The 12,651-nt window shown below is 57.1% G+C and overlaps 1 protein-coding gene across 12 annotated transcripts in view; it reads left to right on the forward strand.

Annotated features, from left to right (window-relative positions):
* SCRIB (scribble planar cell polarity protein) overlaps positions 1 to 12,651 on the forward strand; it is a 111,827-nt gene that overhangs the window by 51,883 nt on the left and 47,293 nt on the right. For all 12 annotated transcript variants that reach the window (XM_061994588.1, XM_061994577.1, XM_061994579.1 and 9 more), the window contains 5 exons: positions 138 to 215; positions 2,260 to 2,574; positions 5,343 to 5,423; positions 10,792 to 11,037; positions 11,238 to 11,348. In XM_061994588.1, coding sequence (XP_061850572.1) covers positions 138 to 215; positions 2,260 to 2,574; positions 5,343 to 5,423; positions 10,792 to 11,037; positions 11,238 to 11,348 — 831 coding nt within the window. The remainder of the gene's footprint in view (positions 1 to 137; positions 216 to 2,259; positions 2,575 to 5,342; positions 5,424 to 10,791; positions 11,038 to 11,237; positions 11,349 to 12,651) is intronic.

Below are 12,651 nucleotides of genomic sequence, written 5' to 3' on the forward strand. Positions count from 1 at the left end.
GTCCTCATACCCAGGGTACAGGACTGGGGAGGGATTTCCCCTTTCCCTTACGTTGAAGGGAGTGGAGTTGTCTCTTTACACCTTGGAGGGCTGAGGAATGGGCTCCACCTGTTCTTAACAAGTTCTTTTTTTCCCAGGGCATCTTTATTTCCCGTGTGTCAGAAGAGGGTCCTGCAGCTCGTGCAGGAGTTCGTGTCGGGGACAAGCTTCTGGAGGTAAGAACACAGCTACTGTGAAGAAGTAAATGCTTCTAGGGGCTAGAGTGGAGGAAGAAGCCTTGTCTGGCATTTACTTGCATCGTACTGGTTTGCACCAGAGCTGTGCAAGAGTAAACATATTTGGTTGACATTACCACTGCCATCAATCTGCTGCTTTATAAGGACAGAACTTACTCCTGCATTCACTCTCCCCAGCTCTGAAGCGTTGTGTAACTGAGCAGCATGTGCCCATGTGCCCCACAGCCTCTACACATCTACTTTCACCTGTGGGGCAAAGGCAGCCTTTGTCAGATCACTCCTGAGCCAAGGAGCCAGCCAAGTGCCACACTGGCCTGTCTCAGCTTCTGTAAAGGCGTGGTTGATCGTACAGGGCTGAGGTGCACTGGGGGAAGGATGGATCACACTATGGAGGGAACAGATGTCACTGCAGTGCTGGGCAGTGCAGAGGAGTAGGTGACCTGTGTTTGAGGCACTGGCCTGTGTTTGTGCAGCACAGTGTGATGTCTCTGGGTATCTCGTGCGCTGACGTGGCATTGACCATGGAAGAAGTCAAATTAAGTGCTACATGGGTCTGTAATGAGAGGGTTTTATATTGCTTCATGAACAAAACTCGATGCTGGAGTTTCAGAAGTTGCCTTGTTTGCTTCTGCAGTTGTCATTGGATTGTCTTGATGGTTCCATGAAGTTTAACTTCAAAAAGGAATATGCACTTGATGTGGCCTGGTCTCAAGGGTGTTTCAGGGCTTTAAGTGTCACCTTAAGAGCATCCTTGTGCTATGTGCATCACACTGCACTCTCTGCAGGCTGGCTTCCAAAACAGAGTCGGATCTCAAAGGTTTTGAGGGGTGAATGTTTATTCCCTTTCTCAACAGTTAGATTAATGGCACCCTGCTTTTTCATCTAAAATAGAGTCCTCTTCAGTTACAGCTTTGGGGAAAAAAAGACTCTTGTTTGTTTCCCTTCTGATTCACTTCCCACTATGCCCATCCATCTGTACCTGCTGCAAAAGTGAGTGTACCCCCACAGTGTAACACACAGGCTTGTCCTGTTCCTGCTAAAAGACTCTCTTATCTCCACAAGTAAGATGTGGCTGAGGCCCATCAGCCCTGGGCTCCACTCTCACTGCCCATGAAGTGCAGGGAACACCTCCTTCCCCCTCGAGTGGGGATGTAGAGTGTGGCTCAGTAATGAAAGCTGTGATGGGAATTCCTCTGGAGAGGCCTTTACTATGTTTGGCAGGGGCTGCCCTGACCTGGGGCAGGCAGCGCATGTTGTGGGAGCCTCCTGTGCTGCAGGAGTGCAGGGAGCAAGTGAGGCCTGAGCGTCCTGGCAGGGATGGGCCGTGCTGCAGGGGATGTATGGGCCATGCTGCAGGAGATGTATGGGCCATGCTGTAGGAGATGTATGGGCCATGCTGTAGGAGATGGGCCATGCTGTAGGAGATGGGCCATGCTGCAGGAGATGTATGGGCCATGCTGCAGGAGATGGGCCATGCTGCAGGAGATGTATGGGCCATGCTGCAGGAGATGTATGGGCCATGCTGCAGGAGATGTATGGGCCATGCTGTAGGAGATGGGCCATGCTGTAGGAGATGGGCCATGCTGCAGGAGATGTATGGGCCATGCTGTAGGAGATGGGCCATGCTGCAGGAGATGTATGGGCCATGCTGCAGGAGATGGGCCGTGCTGTAGGAGATGGGCCATGCTGTAGGAGATGGGCCATGCTGCAGGAGATGTATGGGCCATGCTGTAGGAGATGGGCCATGCTGCAGGAGATGTATGGGCCATGCTGCAGGAGATGGGCCGTGCTGTAGGAGATGGGCCATGCTGTAGGAGATGGGCCATGCTGTAGGAGATGGGCCGTGCTGTAGGAGATGGGCCATGCTGTAGGAGATGGGCCGTGCTGTAGGAGATGTATGGGCCATGCTGCAGGGGATGGGCCGTGCTGCAGGGGATGGGCCGTGCTGCAGGGGATGGGCCATGCTGCCCGGGCAGCTCTCGGAAGGGCTCCCCGCAGTAAGGGCCATGCTGTGTGTCCGCAGGTGAACGGCGTGTCCCTGCACTGCGCCGAGCACCACGTGGCCGTGGAGGCCCTGCGAGGCTCGGGGAGCTCGGTGTCCATGACGGTGCTGCGGGAGCGGATGGTGGAGCCCGAGAATGCCATCACCGTCACACCGCTGCGGCCCGAGGACGACTACAGCCCGCGGGAGAGGAGAGGGGGGCTGCGCTTCCCCGAGCAGCCCGAGGGAGCGGCGCCCACCGAGAGATACTCCACCTGCCTCATGCGCAACGAGAAGGGGCTGGGCTTCAGCATCGCCGGCGGCAAAGGCTCCACGCCGTACCGGGCTGGGGACACGGTCAGTGCTGGGCTGGGGACACGGTCAGTGCCGGCTCTGTGCCATACCGGGCTGGGGACACGGTCAGTGCTGCGCTGGGCACACGGTCAGTGCCGGCTCTGTGCCATACCGGGCTGGGCACACGGTCAGTGCTGGGCTGGGCACACGGTCAGTACCAGCTCTGTGCCGTGCCGGGCTGGGCACATGGTCAGTGCCAGCTCTGTGCCGTGCCAAGCTGGGCACACGGTCAGTGCCAGCTCTGTGCCGTGCCGGGCTGGGCACATGGTCAGTACCAGCTCTGTGCCGTGCCAAGCTGGGCACACGGTCAGTGCCAGCTCTGTGCCGTGCCAGGCTGGGGACACGGTCAGTGCCGGCTCTGTGCCGTGCCAGGCTGGGCACATGGTCAGTGCCGGCTCTGTGCTGTTACCGGGCTGGGGACACGGTCAGTGCCAGCTCTGTGCCATGCCAGGCTGGGGACACGGTCAGTGCCGGCTCTGTGCTGTTACCGGGCTGGGGACACGGTCAGTGCCGGCTCTGTGCCATACCGGGCTGGGGACACGGTCAGTGCCGGCTCTGTGCCATACCGGGCTGGGGACACGGTCAGTGCTGGGCTGGGCACACGGTCAGTACCAGCTCTGTGCCGTGCCAAGCTGGGCACACGGTCAGTGCCAGCTCTGTGCCGTGCCGGGCTGGGCACATGGTCAGTACCAGCTCTGTGCCGTGCCAAGCTGGGCACACGGTCAGTGCCAGCTCTGTGCCATGCCAGGCTGGGGACACGGTCAGTGCCAGCTCTGTGCCGTGCCAGGCTGGGCACATGGTCAGTGCCGGCTCTGTGCTGTTACCGGGCTGGGGACACGGTCAGTGCCAGCTCTGTGCCATGCCAGGCTGGGGACACGGTCAGTGCCGGCTCTGTGCTGTTACCGGGCTGGGGACACGGTCAGTGCCAGCTCTGTGCCGTGCCAGGCTGGGGACACGGTCAGTGCCAGCTCTGTGCCGTGCCGGGCTGGGCACATGGTCAGTGCCAGCTCTGTGCCGTGCCAAGCTGGGCACACGGTCAGTGCCAGCTCTGTGCCGTGCCAGGCTGGGGACACGGTCAGTGCCAGCTCTGTGCCGTGCCAGGCTGGGCACACGGTCAGTGCCAGCTCTGTGCCGTGCCAGGCTGGGCACACGGTCAGTACCAGCTCTGTGCCGTGCCAAGCTGGGCACACGGTCAGTGCCAGCTCTGTGCCGTGCCAGGCTGGGGACACGGTCAGTGCCAGCTCTGTGCCGTGCCAGGCTGGGCACATGGTCAGTGCCGGCTCTGTGCTGTTACCGGGCTGGGGACACGGTCAGTGCCAGCTCTGTGCCATGCCAGGCTGGGGACACGGTCAGTGCCAGCTCTGTGCCGTGCCGGGCTGGGCACACGGTCAGTGCCAGCTCTGTGCCGTGCCAGGCTGGGCACATGGTCAGTGCCAGCTCTGTGCCTTGCCAGGCTGGGGACACGGTCAGTGCCAGCTCTGTGCCATGCCAGGCTGGGGACACGGTCAGTGCCAGCTCTGTGCCGTGCCAGGCTGGGCACACGGTCAGTGCCAGCTCTGTGCCTTGCCAGGCTGGGCACATGGTCAGTACCAGCTCTGTGCCTTGCCAAGCTGGGCACACGGTCAGTGCCAGCTCTGTGCCATGCCAGGCTGGGGACACGGTCAGTGCCAGCTCTGTGCCGTTCCAGGCTGGGCACATGGTCAGTGCCAGCTCTGTGCCGTGCCAGGCTGGGCACATGGTCAGTGCCAGCTCTGTGCCGTGCCAGGCTGGGGACACGGTCAGTGCCAGCTCTGTGCCTTGCTGGGCTGGGGACATGGCCAGTGCCGGGCTGGGGACACGGTCAGTGCCAGCTCTGTGCCTTGCTGGGCTGGGGACATGGCCAGTGCCGGGCTGGGGACACGGTCAGTGCCAGCTCTGTGCCTTGCCAAGCTGGGCACACGGTCAGTGCCAGCTCTGTGCCATGCCAGGCTGGGGACACGGTCAGTGCCAGCTCTGTGCCGTTCCAGGCTGGGCACATGGTCAGTGCCAGCTCTGTGCCGTGCCAGGCTGGGCACATGGTCAGTGCCAGCTCTGTGCCGTGCCAGGCTGGGGACACGGTCAGTGCCAGCTCTGTGCCTTGCTGGGCTGGGGACATGGCCAGTGCCGGGCTGGGGACACGGTCAGTGCCAGCTCTGTGCCTTGCTGGGCTGGGGACATGGCCAGTGCCAGGCTGGGGACACGGTCAGTGCCAGCTCTGTGCCTTGCTGGGCTGGGGACATGACCAGTGCCAGGCTGGGGACACGGTCAGTGCCAGCTCTGTGCCATGCCAGGCTGGGCACACGGTCAGTACCAGCTCTGTGCCGTGCCAGGCTGGGCACACGGTCAGTGCCAGCTCCATGCCAGTTTGCAGCAGCACACTGTGGCCCTGTGCCGTGGTGCCAGCTGGGGCTCCCAAAGCCAGAACGTACTCGTAGGTCAGGGAAGGTGCAGAAGGTGGGGCGGGAGCTCACAGCCCGTGCCAGTGACATTCAATCTCGCCGCTGTCCTCCCGACACAGGCGCTGGGCTCTCTGCCCCGTGAAGGCTCTGCCGCAGCTGGGCGTTTTGCAGGTGGTTCTAGAAGCAGAAGAGGGTTTGTGTGGAGCCAGGAGCGAATGGGAAGAGCCAGGGCAGGGGAAGGGGGTGCAAAGGGGAAAGGTCTGAGACCTGCCTGGTGCCCGGGAGCGGGTCTGGAGAGCCAGGCCGTGGGGAGGGGAAGCGCAGGCTGCTCTGACCCTTCTGCCTGTGTTTCAGGGGATCTTCATCTCCCGGATTGCAGAGGGAGGCGCAGCCCATCGGGACGGGATCCTGCACGTAGGAGATCGGGTCATCTCGGTGAGTGTGGCCGTGCGGGGAAGGGCTCTGGCTCAGCTCCCTGCCCTTCCCCATACAGGGACTGTTTGTCTGTCATAGAAGGTGAATTTTAGAGGTCCTTTATCAGCTCCTGAGCCCTCTGAGAGAGCTTGGTGAACCAATCTTGGTGTTTGTACCCCTGCCCGTGGCTGGGTGCAGTTAATGCCTCCCCGTGCCCCGAGCACTGCGTGTGAGCACTGCCTGCAGGGACGGCCTGTGGCAGCCGGGGCTGTGCTGGCCCTTGTGGGGCAGCCCTGCAGGGCTCCTCTGCCCGAGACCTGTGGGATGGGAAGCCCTTGGGGCACGTCTGAGTGTCTCCCTGCAGAGAGCAGGGGGCCAGGGGAGCAGAGGGAGGCTGCCCATGGGCGGTGTGGAGCTGGGCAGGGTGTCCCGCAGTGCTTCCCCTGCTTTCCTCTGGAGCTCCTGCCTCAGTTTCCCTCCCTGTTTGTGCCAGTGATATTGATCTCACCGCTGCCTCTAACCTCAGTCTCTGCCTGATGTGTCACTTGCTCCCCCTCCTGCGAGGAGAGCCTGCTGAGTCTCCTGACCCTCCTCCCAAGCTCGCATGCTGCCTACGAGTGAAAGCCCCTGTCTCCTGGTGCTGGTGGTGGGTTTCTGATCCAGCTCTTGTGGTAAGAGCACGTGTTACCACAGAGCTGGCGTGAGTAAACACTGATACAGCCTTGTCAGTGCTGGCTTCTGTCTGCTCTATCCCTAGGCTGGGAGCTGTGTTGTATTTGCTCTGGCACAAAGTTTTAGCGGAGCTCTGGCCCTGGTCTGGCATTCACGTCTTGTGCAGGAGGCTTGAACTGGTACAGCATCTCTCCCTCCTTGCTAGTGCTCCCCCCTCCTCCTAAAATCAAGCCCTGACCCTGAGTGTTGACAGATAGAGTAGATTACGTTGGTTTTGCTCATCTTTCGGTGCTCCCCTGGTGCAGAGGCATGACTGAGAGCTGTAACCACGGGCACACAGCCAGTCGCCTGCTGTTGGTTTGCACTACCTGTGGCAGGAAGGAAACACAAGATCTCCCAGTAGAGTCAAAAGTCAAACCCATTGGCAGCTCTATTTATATCTGTGGGCAGCTTCATAGGAAAAGCAGATCTAATTCCCTGGTAATAGCTTGCAGTGCCTTCAGCCTGCAGTGAGGGGCTCAGGGCTTACAGAACTCGGGGCCTGAGTGTGGCTGAAGGCCTCGCTGTCCACAGGGCTCTGGCAGACCCCAGTGCGATGCACAGGTGGGAAATACATCCACGCTTGTGAGTGCAGACCTCTGCTCTCGAGGGTGTCACCTGTGCTGAACTGTGTGTGGTCATAGAAGGTTTGATGCCGAGCATCAGCTGTAGCTCAAGTCTTGTGCCTGGTTACAGTGAAAGCAGGAACACATTATTGTCTTCCAGGTGTGTTTTGCTCCGTCTCTGGCGAAATCTGGTGCTGGGATAGAGCTGTGGGGCTGCTGAGCTGTGATGCTGGGTGTTGAGGTTGTTCAGAGCAGTGCCTACAGAGCATCGTGTACGTTCCCTGTATACCACAGCTCCCCTGAAGCTGCCCATGTTCATGGGGAAGGTGCTCAGGGCGTGATGGTTCCTGAGCTTTGCAGTGCAGGTTGTGTCTGCATGGGGGGAGCAGGAGGGCCCTGGGCAGGGTACAGCCCAGCAGGTCCATTGCCAAAGCCACAGTCTCCTGGTCGTGCCTCATTTCTCACTTGGCCAAAGGATTTTTGCTCCCTAAAGAAATACAGCACAGCTTCATTCTCTTCCCTTGTGCTCTAAACAGTCCTGGACTTCTCTGAAAGGGAAGGACTGGGACAGCTCCTTTTACCTTCTTAAGGGAGCTTTGAGTACATGGATTGAAGAGCCCAGCCTTGGTCTGTGTTCAAAGTTAACAGCCCACAAAACTCACCAGGGATTGACTACTAACTCTGCAGCTTTCCCCATATTCTAGTGTGTCTCCAGAGTCATCACAGGCATCCTGAGAGCTATTTTGGTAGTGGAAGACAGGGGACAGGGAGCTGCAAGGGGAGGGTTGCTGGGGAGTCTGAGTCAGGGGATGGGAATCTAGCAGGGAGGGTGCAAGACTGGGAGCAGTGGCTAGGGACAGCTAGGTTTTGGGGACAGGACTGTGAGTGGACTGAAGAAGACTGTTTCTGGGGGAGATTTAGGACAACAGCAGCACCAGCTGACACATGAGGAGTCTAATGAGAGCAGCCTGATCACAGAGACATTGGCCAGAGTAATAAAACCCCCTGGCACACAGACAAGTGTGTGGAGCTGGGAAGGGATAGACATGCTCCTGCCCTTTCTGGGCACTCAGGTAGCTGAGCTGCACTGATTGTCCTTGTCCTCTTGCTAAGCAGAGACAGAACAGCAAAGGCCACTGGAAACTGTCCAAAGGCCGGGAAGGCATCGAGGTTGCCAGGTAGTGAAGGGATAAGATGCCATCAAGGGCTGTTACAGGTGATACACCTCTGACTCGAGGAGTTCTTGTGTCCCTCTTCACTAGTCTGAGGAAGTCCCGTTGTCTGCTTTTAGTCTGAACAAGTCTGACCTTTCTCATCTTCGTGTCAGTGGCACAGATTTACCAGAGGGCACTGTGTGAAGTGAGGAGTGGATGTGCTGCAGCAGGTCTGTCTGAGGAGGACACAGGGCCTTGGTCTGGTGATAAGAACCTAAGGGCTGAGTCTCTTCTGTGTGTCACCTTTGTTAAAAGTGGGTGTATCTGGCAGACAGGAGGATCCAAGGGGATCCCTTCCCAGTCCACAGGACACAGGGCTGCTGCTTTTCCCTAGCCATCAGGAGGGCTAAGTGCAGGTTCCAGAGGTGAAGCACACCACAGACATGGCTGGCCACAGCCAGGAAGGGGGCAGTACCTTTGCAGGCACACACATGAACACGCACAGTCCTCACGGCATGCACAACACAGACACCTGAACCCTGCTCCTGCCTTCGGGCTGCCCAGCTTTCAGGTTTGCTGGTGCACACACAGTCCCTCACTCAGCTCACAGAAGTACTCCTGTTTGCACATCTCTTCAGTTTCCGGCCCAAGCATCAAGTTCTTCAAGGCTCTTTGGTCATACCCCAAGCCTTTCATCCACTCTCTGGGCTAGCTGTTGGGTCTTCTCATGCTTTGGGTTCCTATTTGCTGGCCAGTCCGACTTGGGTGTTACTGATAGATCTTGTACAGGCACCCAGGCAGGGAGCAAACTCGCGCAGTAGACTTGGAGTGTGGTGGGAAGATGGAGCAGACCGTGGTGGTCAGGCACAGGGCTTGGCCTGACAAGCATTCTGACCAGCAATCTGCTTTGCCTGGGATCAGCCTCTTGTTCTCCACCCTCTCCATTTTCCCATGCTTGTTCCTCTCCTCCTTGGCCATTTCTCTTTCCCACCTGTGGTCCTTCTGCTAAACATCCCATAGTGAGTTTTACACACTCCCACAATCCCCCATAAAACTTGCTGTAGCAAACCTGCTCTTTCCCCTGAGAGCTGTTCTGATAACCCAGGACAGTCCTGGTTTCCTCTGCATGTTTGTTGCCCAGTTGCACTTCTGTGCTTCCTTTACTGAATCCCAGAGTGTCTTGAGCCTTGTCCCCGTTACGTGCATTTCAGTAAGGTTTGTGCACCACTGTGTTTATGATCTTTCCTGCTCATTGCCTCATCTCTCCTGCTCAGCAGCCACTGCCCAGGTACCTCTGCATCCTTCTCCTGCGTGCATGTGCAGGCTGGCATGTGCCTCTGTTCCTCCTCCATGGCTGGTGCCCCTTTGAGGAGAGTCCTCTGAGTGGAGGGGGTGCTGTGGAGCTGAGTTCCCTGGTAGTGTCCAGCACAGCACAGAGTTGTCTTGCCTGTCTTCCTCGGTGTCTTAGGGGAGCAGCACGCCTGGGTGGGATGTGGCAGGCTGGGGAGGGGAGGGCTGGTGTTCATGGAGGTTCCTGGTGAAGCCTTGTCAGACTGCCTGCAGCCAGCTCTGTCCAGGAACTGCTTGCTTGGAAGAAGCTGGGAATTGCCTACAGTATTTCTAGGACTCAAGTCAGTGAGGAGTCAGGCTGCAAAATCCCCATGTTACATTATTCCATCAGCTGTCCCTTCTGTGTCCTCACTGTTCACCTGGGAAGCCTTTTCCAGAACCAAAGGACTTCAGAAACCTCTTATTTCTCAGCTTTTTCACAGCGAGTTTCATCCTTTTGTCAGTGTTCTGGCTTAGCTCTCAGTACTTACTCTGTCCTTCATACGTGCATGGAGACTAGCTGCGTCCTTTCTGGTCCCTTGAGTCTCTAGGCAAGGTGGTTTCAGTGTTAGTTAATAGAAAGGCTCTCTGTTCCCTTGCCTGTCACAGCAGTTTTCCTCTGCACACCTTGTTAACCTACGTTAGGTAACTTGTGTGTGTGCAAGGAACAAGAATAGTGCATGAGTTCTCTTCAGTGCTTTGTGTGAATGCCACTGCTCCTCCCTGGATGTACTGGAAGTGCCTCTTTGTCCGAAGCGTTGTGTCTTTCACCGTATCACACAATGACTGCAGTTGTGTTCATTATTTGGCATAGTGGTTGGAGTGGTTTTCTCCTCCAAAAGAGTTCTAGTTCTCCTTTTGCATCAGCCAACTAGTCTCTGTGGACTAGCAGAATCTCTTTCCCAGTGCTTCTGAGTCTTTTGATACGTGGGATATACTTCTTATGGCTTAAAGCTGATGCCTTCCCCGGAGTGCTGTGATGCTGCCCAGCGTGGGTGGACAGCAGCCCAGTGCCATCACATATCAGACCGTGCTCTGCAGTGCCTGTGCCAGGCTTTGAGGGACTGGTCAGGGCAGATGGCCTGGTGCTGTGGCACATGAGTGTGCTGTGGTATCACTTCTGGGGATCGCTGTTTGGTCGTCTCCCCATGCTGACATCTTTGGACCTTCATTGCAACCCGTTGGGCTTCCTTTGTCATGAGCCGGTAGGGGAGCTGGAAGGGAAGGCCAGGAAAAGGAGTGACAGGTCCTCTCCTGGTGGTCAGTGAGCCACAGCATGGTGCAGCAGTAGCCAGGCTGGTAGTGCTGCAGGAGAGGGGGCATCTTACTGGGTCATCCTGGTCCCGTGGAGCATCCCTGGTGCTGTTGGGGCTTGGAGGTGCGCAGGGAAGGTGGGAGAGGGGCTGGTAAGCTGTCTCGTGAGAGGGTTGTGGTCAGGTGGGAATGAGCCTGTGTCCCTGAGCCGAATAGAAAGGAGTGGGGTAAGTTACAGAGTGCTTTGGAGCAGAGGCTTTTGAGAAGGGGCAGTGCTGCTGCAGAGTGGGGTCCCGCAGGGTGCTCGGTGGAGTGTCTGAAGCGCCAGGGTGTCCTCGGGTGACGGTCTGACACAGAGTTTGCGGGTTGTTCTAGATCAATGGGGTAGACATGACAGAAGCCAGGCATGATCAGGCAGTAGCGCTGCTTACTGCATCCTCCCCCACCATCGTGCTGCTGGTAGAGAGAGAGGGTGCGGAGCAGCCCGGCGAGGGAGACGCGCCGCGGGGCCGCATGCACTCCCCACCGCCCCCCAGCCTCGGCCAGAGCCCGCCCGACGAGACCCCCTCGCTGCACAGGAACCACCTCCCCAAAGGCCTGGAGGACCAGTATCCCATTGAGGTGAGTCTCTGTTGGGGTGGGGGACAGCGTCACCCTGGGGGATCCTGGTCTGGTGGGTGTTAGTGGGGAACCCCCTTGCCCTGGCGGTGCTTACCTTGTGCTCACTCATGCAAAACGTCCCTGACTCCATGTTTTCCAGTGTCTGTGGTCCTTATGTGACATCCCTTATTCCCTCTGACTCTCCTTATCCTTCCCTCAAGGAAATTCACCTCGTGAAGGCTGGTGGGCCCCTGGGGCTCAGCATTGTCGGAGGCAGTGACCATTCCAGCCATCCCTTTGGGATTCACGAACCAGGTGTCTTCATTTCAAAGGTAGAGTCCTGTGTGAGCAGCCTGGCAGCGAACATTCCTGAGCTGTTTAATTAGATGATGGATTTTGATGCCTTGAGAAGTTCAGTATAGATTTAAAAAGCCCCAGCCAGGCCTGGGGGAGGGATGTAAAGGGTTAGCTTGTGTCAGACAGACTGCTGCTGTTATATGAGTGTAAATGGCATGTAAAAGACTGCAGACCTGTATAATTCATGCTGAACTGTTGGGGGAGAGTTACCTTTTGGAATTGCTGAGCTAATGTTAGCTTTTCATGAACACTGGAAAGATGCACCATTGCAGAAAACCAGTCATCACTTCAAAAGTGTTAGTGGGATGAGTGTGCAACTGCAAGGAGACACAGAAGTGCTTTTCTGCCTTCAGGCCAGTGTCTTTCAACCTGAATTCTCTTTCCAGTGGTGACATTAGCTGATGCTGTTTAGAGACAGCACACAAGCCAGCCACTTGCTGACCCTGTGGTCATCCCCTCCACCATCCTCCTCTCATGGTCTGTGGCAGAGTTTCTGGGTCCCCTTCTGCTCTGCCCTTTTGGGAGCAGAGAACTGAAGAGTCCTGGAGATGTGGGTGATCGTGTCTTGGTCTCAGTCTGCACCTTTCTCATAATGCTCAACGTGTGGTTGGCTTTTGTTTGTCTCTTGCTGCATGTGGGGCCCATGATTTCAGAGATGAGGAGACTGTCTCTAGGAACTCTGCTGAGTCACCATCTCTGAGCTCACTGTGATGTGGGCATGGTTTAAGGTGTTTTCCCATGGACTTGCTGTCTGTACTGAAGCTCATGCCATGTCTTTCAGTCTGGTTTTCTTGACCCCTTTTGAAGTTCCCCACCACCAGGATGGTATTTGTCTGCTCAGAACAGCACAGTGTCATCTGCAGACCTGGGGGTTTCACTGTTTGCTGCTGTTTTCAGGTCACAGGTGGACATGGTGAATATCACCAGTCCTGCACCAATCCCTCAGGCACCCCACCAGTGAATCTCTTCTGTTTGTGCAGCATCTGTCCAGCCCTGCCCTTTGTTTCCTCTCCTTTAGCCACCTTTCAGTCCATCCAGTGGACACAGCTTCTCTTAACACCCTTTGGGTTCAGACCTCATCAGAGGCCGTTTGGAGATCCAGGAGTTCTGTCTGCCAGGTTCCTTCCCTCACGTGTTCATCGTTTCTCTCGTGATGCTTCAGCAGGTCACTGAGGCAGGGTTTGCTTTTCCCAGAGCCAGACTCACTGTTCCCCAGCAAACCCTTCTTACCCACATGCTGATAGGTCCTACTCTGTTGACTCTCTTGTTGACTCAGTT

This window comes from Colius striatus, chromosome 4, assembly GCF_028858725.1.
Source record: "Colius striatus isolate bColStr4 chromosome 4, bColStr4.1.hap1, whole genome shotgun sequence".
Lineage (NCBI taxonomy): Eukaryota > Metazoa > Chordata > Aves > Coliiformes > Coliidae > Colius > Colius striatus.